Here is an 11,714-nt window from a genome sequence, read left to right on the forward strand (position 1 = left end):
CCAATATAGTTTGTTACTTCATGAATAGTAGTGATTTTAGTTTTCTGATATTGTAATTAGCCACACATTATTTGCTCTAATATTGTCTCATTCCAACCTAGCCTTGAAACTTTCAGAAGGGAAATTTCTCAATGAAAACAATGTTTAAAGCTCCACAAGTTAATAACATATTCAAAAACTCAACTAGAAAGGGTTTACATAATATGTTACAATTAAAAATGTGGTATGAAACTGAGAAACAAACAACCATGTTACTGCAAAACTTTTGGTTGTCATCATAAGTACTGTTAACAAAAGTCTCAGACCAAGAAAGCATATCCATATGGGCTTAAATATGGTACATGTCCTAAAACTGCAACGAAATATATAAAAATTATCATCACTTAAATCAATCTAAATCAGAAAAACAAAACTGAGAACCAACGGCGAACGAAATACAGATAACTCTTCCAATATGTATCATCATATGATATAAACTTTCATCTTCTACTATCTTCTCTTATTGGCTTTTTGGCTTCTCAATCTTCACATACGGCAAAACACCAAATAAACAAACGATTTTCGGAGACCAGCCACGTTGTTGAGCACGGCAAAACATCAAGAACGTGTTTGCAAAGTAGGAATTGAAGCCCATGAAAACATGCCATAAAGCATGGCCCTGTGGATTAACTGGCCATTGGGATATCTCCTTGCAGAAAACTCGATCACATAGCCAAAACAAACTTCCTAATAGAAGAGTGGCTACGTATAGCTTTGCTATCAGCTTGGCACACGCATCTGCGGTGTAGATGTAATACTTGTACATTCTTGGAATGCAGAGGAGACAGAGAAAGACGTAGTGGACTTTGAAGCCAATGCCAAAACGGACAAACGAATGGACACCAGCAAAAGCAACACCATACAGAAATAGGAATATGGGCATTGTACTACGATAGTGCCAATCCGGAGAGTAGAGGATGTACATGTACAGCAGAATCTCCCACACCATAGGAGTTTCGTCACTCTGCTGTTGCCTAATTAAAGTGAAACATTTGAAGAATAAATAGTCACCCAAAAACAAGATATTGATTGACAAACTTTTTTCTTTTATAAACTATGACAAACTTAATAATCAAAGTAGTTTAACAATCAACACTCAAATATAATGAAACAGTTTTTGTATAGTCAGAAACAATATCATTATTGATCTATCTAACGCTTTTGAAAATAAAACCCTTCCTTCCAGTAGCAAAAAAAGGTCATTTAACATAGGATATGAAGAAATACAAGGGGGAAAAAAGGATGTAGCGGCATAAAAATTAGCCTCTTAATTCAAATGCATAAGTGTCTCGTATGCATCAAAGTATGGTCAAATAGAGGAGTAAAATTTGAGCAAATATATATGATTCTGTGATATGCTATTTAGTATAAAGTGTAGTCAAATGGCGACTATAGCAGGGCTATAGCACAGTAACGTAGCACAACTTAAACAAACTGCTATGTTTCACGATCCGTAATTAACAACAGTGGAGAAACAGATTTGTATAAGTATATACGAATTGATTTATATTTATGAGATTAGAGAAAGAGATGCCAGTGGAAAACAACTAAACTAACATATCCATAAATCGTTCTTGATGTAAGGCTGCATTACTATACCAAATCCCAATTGATATTTATGGTTCAATACTCCCCTGTTACCAAACGAGGCTAGTGCGGGATGTATTCCGTGCAAACATTATAAATTATGCAAAGCAACTCAAAAACAAAAAATGAAAAGAAACACAAAATTAAATGAATTACTGCAAAAGAAGACCAAAATCAATACTTACACATGTTGTAAGGTAGCATGGTATAACATGCTTCCAAAGGCAAGTGTCATATTAGATACGTGAAGAACACTAAATCTTTTCTCAAACCGTTGTCTAAAAGCATTTATAAGACCAATGAGAGCCAAAAGAATGGTCGGAATGTTGGATATTGTGTTGAAAAATTCTGCAATATAAGATGAATATGCATAATTTTTTTCACAACACTCTATAGTTGACGTAACTGGACCCCAAAAGCTAGATATCGTTTCTGCCATTCTCCTCTACAGCCAGATGGTTTTCTTTTCTTATCAAATTATCCGTATATAAAGCTGCAGAGATCACAAGTTCCTGCAAATCATGCGGCAACATGGAAAAATACAATCAGTCTTGCAATTCATTCATAGGGATGGAGATAATAAGACATGAAGTATTTAATACAACAACAACAACAACAACCAAGCCTTATCCCACCAAGAGGAATCGGCTACATAGATCAACTTTTGCGATAATGTTTTTTCCAGGAGCTTCTCTTCAAATTATATGAAAAACAACATAAAAGTTCCAATCCACTATAGTTCAAGTGATAAGTAAACTATTCGTACAGAACCTATAGTGCCATTGCATTGCGTAGTTCTAGCAAACCGTTATTGTTTTACCATACACAATTTAGTACAAGATATCGTCAAATAACAGATATGGTAGCGCGCTATAGCATAGCAGAATCTAAACAAACTATTATTTTCTGTGATCCGCAGTCGACAACTCAGATATTACCTAACATTAACAACAATGTAGATGCACAAATGCAAGAAATAAACTCAAAAAAACCTAATAATGTTCGCTGGAAAATAAAATACCTATAGAAGAATATAAAATTGAGCAAAAAAACAATGTTCAAACTTTGAATTGAGCAATGTCTAATACACCCTAACACAAATACACATCAAGGAACCACAATAGTCACTCCCAAACAACAACTTCAACACAAACAAAAACAGCAATTTGGGTTTAATAAAAAAAAACACAACATTTGAGTATTCCTTATAAACGAATACAGACATAACATAACCAGATCGAACAAGGATAAAAAAAACAAAAATTGTAAAAAAAAAAAATTGATATGCAGGAGTGGAATTGGATCGAATCTGAGTGGTGCAAAAAAAGAAAAGCAATAATAGAAGTAATAATGGAAAAAGAAGCATACTTGAGGAAGAAAAAGAAAGGGATTGTGAAGAAATAGGTAGATCTCATCTCATCTCATCACTTTCTCTGTGTTTCTGTTTGAAATAATATTCGGTCAGAGAGGGATAATCTCTTTTCCTCGTACGGCGTGACCTTAAACGGAACTAATTTTGGGGTTAATTAGGTTTTTTTTAATTAATCTCGTTAAATTTTTTAACAATTTGATTTTAAGTATATATAATTGATTGAGAGGAATACCGTACGGACGGTAGATATAAATTAAAAAAATTCTGGGCTTTGACATCTATAAAATCTCAATTTATTCCTTGAAATAAGGGTGATAAAATGGGCCGCCTGCCCCGTCTCGCTTTATGTCCGCAAAAGGAAAAAAAAGTGGGGTGGACATACCCACTAAGTCAAAGTGGGTCTAAAAATTAAATTTGTCCCTTTTTTTAATTAATTAAATTTTTTTATTTTTTAATAGATAAATAGATTTTTTTTTATCTTTTGATTAAAATTTTTACTTACTTTTTAGAATAATTTTTTATAATGCATCTTTTAAACAAATTTTACTTAAAAAATATTGCATATATTCACAAATAAATGTATAAATTAAACCATTAATAATTAGAATTACTATAATTAACTTTAAAAAAGGCGGACTTAAGGCGAGATAGGCGGAATGAATAGGGGCGGCAGATTTTGGCGGGGCAAACATTGGCGGGAGGTGGGTTTTGGCGGGGCAAACATTGGTCACCTTGCGAAATTTCATTTATGCCCCCTGTTTTTGGAGATACACACCAGGAAACACTTTTTTTACAATTTTTTTTCTTCCAGAGTAGCATCTACAGAAGCATTCTAAAGTAGTGAACGTTGGAAAAACTTCAAATTAATTCATTTCAGGAATTTTTCCGTAGGTACATCGACGCGCTAGAATTTTCCGTAGATGTACATACGGAACTATCTGATAAAGTTTAAACCAACATGATCACCCCCCATTGTTGGTTTTCTTCTTCAACACTCACCTCCACAACCTAAAAAACCTACATCATCAATATCATTTTTCACTCCAAAACTCCAACTTTTTGGTGCAACATATCAAAGGGAGCAAGAGAAGACAGAATTTTAGGTAAACATTCATCTTAATCCATTGCATTGATCACATTATGCATCAAATTTCTGTAAAAAATGTAACGTTCCATCCATAGGTACATCTACGGAACGTGTTGAAGACGAACACGTTCCAGTGGTACGTCTACAGAACATGTTTGTGTTGTTTTTTTCATCAGTCATGTGATTTTGTGTTATTTGTGTTATTGTTTACAAATAGGTATGACGCACCCCAATAATATCTCAAAAGAATTAGTTCCTTTAGTCGATGTTTCTCCGAATGTTGAAGGGGTTGTAGTAAAGGTTGTAGATGTCCACAATGACTTTATTAATAAGCAAGAGTTCGATGATCGTGATAGCATGCTCACATGGATTCGTAGGTGAAGAAGAAGTTTGTTTATGCGTGGCCGTGGACTGATAATGTCCGACACCTTGAGAATACAACCACCAACAGAGTTGAGTCGACGCGTGCTAGTTTGAAAAATTGGTTGGCTAATAGCAATGGTGGCTTGTGTCTAGATTGGGACACCGTAAATCTCATGATTAAAAACCAACATAATGAGATACAAACCACATTTGGTCGGAGCATTACAGTGTTAGAACATCGATTTAAGGACAACATTCTTTATTCTCAATTGATCAGTAATATGTCTCGGCCCGACTTAAATTATATTTTTCACGAGGCCAAATGAGGTGAAACTGTAGGTTTCGATAACGCAAAATGTGGTTGCTCTATTTTTCATCAGCAAACCGCCTCCGACACCTATTCCACTGAAAACTCTATTCATCAAAGAGATGCATATTCCACAGAAAATTCCATTCATTGATGAGATGCCGACTTTTATGCACAAATACATCGAGCAGGTCGTCAATGTTGAGGGGGTCGGTAATTGTGGTTACCGGGCCGTCTCGGTTTTACTTGGTAATGGAGAGGATAGTCATACTCTTGTCTGTCATCAACTTATCCAAGAGTTGAAGACGCATAAAGACTCGTACACGCGGTTATATGGAGAGGAAGCTAAATTTGAAGCGGTTTATGAAGCTTTTGTTCCTTAGTTGGGTGCTTACGCACCAGTGTCAAAATGGACGAGATTTCTAGAAATGGGACATCTTATTGCATGTGCATATGATAGGTGTGAATTGACTTGACGTGATACGGGTTTTTGGAAACCTTTTTCCCGCTTCGCACTGCACCACCTATAAATCCAAATGATTGCATCATGTGTATTGGATGGCTTGCAAAATCGAGTCATTTTGTACAAGTTTACTTGAAACCGGAATACCCTATACCACATATGTCACCGGAATGGGCGCTTCATCATACGATAAATATCAAGACGTGGCCAGATCTTTTTGTTGATAGGATGCACGAATTCGAAAGATTGAACAACATCGAAAACGAAACGAATGTGGAAAAGTCAAAATTGGAACCGCCAATAAATTCAGCCGGCGACAGTTCTTTTAATTTATTTTGAATTTTGAAAGTGTAATATAAGTACTATTTAACATTGCAATATAATCATTTTTTTTTCAATTCATAATTCTAATGGAAGGTTAACATTGCAATATTTAACACTGTAATATAAGTGTCATTTTTTGTCAAAAACTATGCTATATTGTTTTGCTACATTATTCTGTTATGTTAAAAAAACTATCAGAGAAAGTTCTGTAGATGTATCTATGGAAGACTCTTAATTTTGAAAAGTATGGATTTTCCATAGATATACATACGAAAACAAAATATCTAAGTTCTTTCTGTGGATATACCTACGGAAAGTTCCGTGACAGAAAGTGGATGATCCATATTCACCTAGGTTTTCTATAAGTTTGGGGTTTCTTATGTTGTCTTTCACACAAATAAAAAGTGTCGCAATATGATGTCAACATCCGTTGGTATGTCGCAAGTGTCTCCTACTCTGACGGTAGAACACCCAGGTGGACGTTCAAACTCAACGATTATACCTCGCTCAGCGATATCATTGACGAAATCTGCTGTCTCCTAGCTTACGGAGACAAACAAAATGTTGTGAAGCTCGGGTATCATTCACATTTAGTTGATAACGAAGGGAATGTCGTTTACAACAACTTTGAGCTCAAGAACCGAGAGGATATTTTGGCGATGTGGCGAACGTATTACGACTTCAAAGAGAAACCTCGTTCGAGTTCGTAGCAACAGTGTAAAAAACGGTCGAGCAAATCTTAGAGATGTGCAAGTGTCTACCGAGCTTTTAAAATGTAATATTTAATTTGTAGTTGAAATCATCAATATAATGCCGATTTTAATCTATGAATATTGTTGTTATCGTTGCAAATGTTGTTTTCTGGTTATATGTATCTAGTTTATTCCGTAGATATACATATGAATATATTTCGTAGATGCAGCTACACAATATTTTCACGCTAAGTAAAAAACAAAGTTGCTTCCGGAGATACACCTCTAAAAACAGAGGGGCAATTTGGAAAGGACACAAGGTGCCTAAGAATTCCAAGGGGTATAATAAGAAATTCTCTAATTTTATGATATACTACTAATTAAATTGAATTTATTTATTTTAATTAAATAATTGCTTAATGTAACGCACGTTAATTTAATTAAATATTTTCGAATTATTTTGTTGAAATTGTGAAATATTGTGAATTGTTGGAATAAGGTGCTATGTTATTATTAGTTGATTAATTAGTTAATTAATAATAGTAATAATATTAGAATAGTAAAAGATTAATTGTCTGGGTCTGTTTAGGTGGTTGAATGTAGTAAAGGTGAGGGTGTGAGAGTTAGGCCTAATGAAAATATTAAAATTGTGAGGTTTAAGTTGAATAGAAGAATTAGGTTAATTAAAAATGGTGAAGAGAAAAACTTGGAGAAATTGGTGGTCATGAGAAGTTACAGAGAAGAGGGAAAAGAGACAAAGTTAGGTTCGATCGTAGAGTTATAGAGAGACCTTCAATCCAAGGTAAGGGTGAGGTTATGACTCTATAATGGGGTTTATGATGAATATTATGTAGGGTTTGGGTATGTATAAATTTGTTGTTGTGTGTATAATGTTGTTTTGAATTATACCAAATCGATAAATTTTTCCCCATCTGATTATTATAATGATGTGATCTCACTGTTGGAAAATAATTCATGATATTATAGTTGATTTATTACTGTGATTCTGTGTTGTTTTGGGTCTGAGATTAATAATCGAGTTAAAATTATGAATCGAAGGAAATTCTGAGTTGATGTGGAAAAATTGGAAAATACGGAACCGATAAAATTGGCCGTGTGGCGAAGAACACACTTGTAATAGGCGTCTGCCTCACATGTGAGAGAGGGAGAGAGGCGCAAGTCTCACCTTATGAGAGGCGCCAACCTCACATGAGAGAGAGAGAGAGAGAGAGAGAGGCACAAGTCTCACCTAATGTGGTGAGTGCCTCTCATCTTTAGTGCCTTGTGTTAATTCATGTGCCATGTAGTTTTAGTATAAATCATTCCTAAATAAATTATGGTCATGCTTGGTAATGGAGGATCATGTAATTAATGAAAAACAAAACTAATTAGTTGAATATTTTAGAAACATTAACAGAGGATTAGTGATAGCATAAAAGTATTAACTGTAGTTATTAGTAGAACATGATTTAGCAGAAAGACATCACAGTAACTAATAGTGAAAATTAGTAAATAAATAACAGAAAATAGTAGAAACTATCTGGCAGTAAAACACTAGCAGTATTAGTATGAAATGGTTAATAGCAGTACCAACTTATATAATAGAGCAATAGAGCAGAAAGTATTATTAACGATAGTAGAAAATCACCTATCCGAACAAAGTTGACTTTGCCCGAATAATTATATAGAGTGATTGCAATATATTTCGGTCGAGACAGTGGATCGTGTAAAGTTGCTGATATGAGAACCTTGATGAATGAAAATTTGATGTAATATAGATATTAATAATGTGAAGTTGCAGGTGGTGATTGATTTTGTCGTGTTGCCTCTATTGGTTGGCAAGACCAAGTTGTAGGATTATGCCAGTGTTGAATTGTTGTTGTTGCATTTCATAATTCTGTCGCATACATAGCATATAAGTTTGGAGCTTATGCTCTATAAGTTGGACTGGATTGGCAAAAGTTTAAAATTGAAGGCTTATGCCTTGTTGATGTCTCTATTAATTGACAATAATAAGTTGGAGGCTTATGCCCTGTTGGTACCACATGCATGTGCATTGTAACGAGTCGCATTTCATGTTGCACCTTTAGGTTGAGTTGCTGTGATGCCGGAATAATTGTTATATTGTGTTGATGATATTCTTGTGATAAATGTTGTTAAAAAGTTGTGAAGTGGTGATTTTGTATGAATTGATTCTAATATAGTATTTATATTTTATCATACATCTGATTATATTGTTCGATATCTCACGCCTTCTGTTTGAATGTTACCCTTATGTTGGTAACGTGCAGGTAATCCATAATGAAGACTATTTACCTTCAGTAGTTCGAGTAATACTCGGGAGGGTGAACGTTTGTTGCTTTATTGTTGTTATTACTTCAGTTGTTAAATTTTAAGTTGATTTTATTAAGTACTTTGTTGTTGTGAAGTTGTTTTCAGTTGGACAAAGATGTTATGTCATTTGAGTTGAAGTTTGTGATTTCGCTGCTTAATTTTAAAGTTGTTTTACTTTTGAAGACTAAATTATGTTGTTATCGGCTCATCCGAATTTAAGTGTTATTTATTTGTTCTGCATGCGATTAAATGTCGTTGTTTTGAGAAGAAAATTCAACATCTTATTTATATGTTGACATTTTATAGCTCTGATTTTAATATTATTCGCCGGATAAAATGGAGTGTTACACTTAAGAATGGAGAAAAATGTTTTTTTTTATTGTAATCTTATGATAAACGCTTGTTATCAGAATAAGTTTATTACCATTTGTTAGCTTTATTATTATAGGTGTAAAAAGAAAAATAATAATTTAAAGGTGACACATAAATATATTAATTGGAATGTGTTTAAAAAAATTAATTGGAATGTTTAATTTTATAAAAACATTTGGTTGCACATTTTGTCTTTTATTAATTTATTTATTAATTTTTGAATTTTGATATGCATTTTAAATCTGAAGTTTTGATTTTATTTTATTTTACCAGATGCATAAAATTAATCTTAGAATCTTAAATTCAAATAATTTAGATTTTTTAAATTTTTATTTATTTATGATGTATAATTTTTAAATGTTGTGTCGCTTTATAAAACGTAATAAATTATCATATAAGAACTTTTGTAAAACTTTAAAGATAAAAAATGTCATTAAAAAATTAACACATCATCAATGTATAATGTAAACACGTGAGAACAAAGAAAAAAATTTGTGAACAATTTTAAAGATAAAATATATATATATATATATATATATATATATATATATATATATATATATATATATATATATATATATATATATATATATATATATATATATATAGTGCCGTCTTATATATATATATATATATATAGTGCCGTCTCAAACTTTTGAGAGGCCCTGTGTAAGAAGTTGAAGTTATCTTCCGTTGAATCGTGAAAATATTTTAAAGGGCCCTATTTAGCGTAAATTAGCAGTGAAATATATAATTGGAGGCCCTTTTTGCCATAGCTTTAACATAAAAAAATGTGAGGCCCTGTGCTGTAGGTCGCCTTGCACACCCTCAAAGACGGCCCTGTATATATATATATATATATATATATATATATATATATATATATATATATATATATATATATATATATATATATATATATATATATATATATATATATATATATATATATTACACATCATTTAAAATTAGACACATTATCAATTTTAGTGCAAAATTTTGAAAATTGTCAACTAGACATAATTCTTTAATCTATATTTGGTTTCTTCAAACAGTTAAACTGTCACCTGATTTAAAGAGTGCATAACAATTTTAAAATGTCAAAAAACTCGTTTCTTAAATCTATTGACTAGTTATCTAATTTAATAGTGCATATTCAACATTTTAAAATTTCTGACATAGTGGGTATTTATTTGATTGCACCAAAAGTGTAAATGATTACCACATTATAAAATTTGAAAAATATGTCTTTTAAAAAGTTTGAATTAACTGGTTTCGATACATGAATGCTTAGGAACATTAGAGATGAAAAGATGAAAAAAAATTTAAGCATCTAAGGATACACGTAATATGAGTTGTAATTGAATACCACTGTTTCATGATCAATTTCTTTTAACTCAACATCCAATGACTTTTATCATTTTGAAATTTGGTTGAGCTAGACTTCAACCTTTTTCTTCTTTGATAAGCTTTTGTTTTCATCGAAACTAAACTAATATGATGATGAACATCTTCTTCACATCTCCTTCTTTTTTACGATGATAAAATATATTGATGAGAAGTTTTCCAGTTCCACGAACTTGGCAGCATATTCGGTCACCGACAAATCCCCCTGTTTCATTTCCAGAAATTCTATCTCTTTCTTCCCGTGGACATCTTCGGAAAAGTACTTCCTCGAGAATTATCTACTGAAAACATCCCACGTAATCTCTTCGTTTGCACCATTCAGCCTTTGACGAGTGCTAATCCATCAGTCATCAACTTCACTTGCCACCATGTGTGTACCGAAGCGTATACCTTATGCGCTTCCGTACAATCCATCACTCAGAATATCCTCTCAATATCTTTGAGCCAATTTTGTGCTCCATTAAGATCGTACTTACCCTCGAAGACATGCATATTCTCCCTCACGTCCCTAAAGTACGAGTCTCATCAACCACCCTAGCATTAGGCTGATTCAGCACAGCTTGAGCAACAACGATCACAACATAGTTTCTTCCAGCCATTTCTTAGTTCTACATCATAACATCAAACAATGGTTAGAGGAAACCAATTGACGGTACTCGACTGTCACACTACACTAACGTTTCAATCAACTTGGTCGGACGAACCAACCTGCTCTGATACCACTAATGTAACACCCTAAATCCCAAACGTTAATTTAATAAAAATCGGAGTAAATTATTTCTTAAATTAAGCATAACAATTAGGATGATACATTCATCAATTTACTAAAACATGTTCAACCATGTATAGATAGATACATAACACATCAAGTGGATGAACCAACAACAATTCAACATAGTTCTCAACTTTCACTCATTAATGCAACAGAAGAAAACATATTCTTTATTCAAACGTTCTCAATCAACCATAAAGCAAATTTTGCTCAATAAAAAGGGAGTTCTTAATACTCCAACAAATTAACAAAATAAAATGTCGACATATCAAAAACAAGCAAGCGTTCATTCCCCCGGTGTTACGTATAAGAGCACTGACGCTGACTCATAAAATAAGAAGAGCAACCTCTTATAGACTCCACAACCTTAACCTACTCCTGATTATCTCAACGATGTTGTATAAAGCATCATTCCAACAGAAGGGTGAGATATCACAACAATATAATAGGTTATATAATAATAATTATGCGATAGATATACAATGTAGATTGTCGACAATAATTCATCATTCCATGGCACACAATTCATACTTCAATCATACAACCTAACATCATATCAATTCTCTCTCCCTTGCTTGTTCTTTCTGCTTTGCTT

At 32.9% G+C, this 11,714-nt stretch overlaps 1 protein-coding gene across 1 annotated transcript; it reads right to left on the reverse strand.

The window, feature by feature from the left end:
- Positions 1–124: 124 nt before the first annotated feature.
- LOC131632005 (alkaline ceramidase) lies at positions 125–3,151 on the reverse strand. The gene is made up of 3 exons (XM_058902769.1): positions 2,995–3,151; positions 1,812–2,138; positions 125–1,013 (listed from the first exon to the last, which is right to left on the reverse strand). The coding sequence occupies exons 2-3, from the start codon at positions 2,063–2,065 to the stop codon at positions 500–502; spliced, it is 768 nt and encodes a 255-aa protein (XP_058758752.1). The 5' UTR covers positions 2,066–2,138; positions 2,995–3,151; the 3' UTR covers positions 125–499.
- Positions 3,152–11,714: the final 8,563 nt, after the last annotated feature.

Source organism: Vicia villosa, unplaced genomic scaffold, assembly GCF_029867415.1.
Source record: "Vicia villosa cultivar HV-30 ecotype Madison, WI unplaced genomic scaffold, Vvil1.0 ctg.000893F_1_1, whole genome shotgun sequence".
NCBI lineage: Eukaryota > Viridiplantae > Streptophyta > Magnoliopsida > Fabales > Fabaceae > Vicia > Vicia villosa.

Excerpts from the sequence above, each read along its gene's own strand:
- LOC131632005 (XM_058902769.1), bottom strand. The coding sequence starts at position 2,065 with ATGGCAGAAACGATATCTAGCTTTTGGGGTCCAGTTACGTCAACTATA. Across the intron at positions 1,014-1,811 it reads CATGCTACCTTACAACATGT|GCAACAGCAGAGTGACGAAA; the intron begins GTAAGTATTGAT and ends CACTTTAATTAG.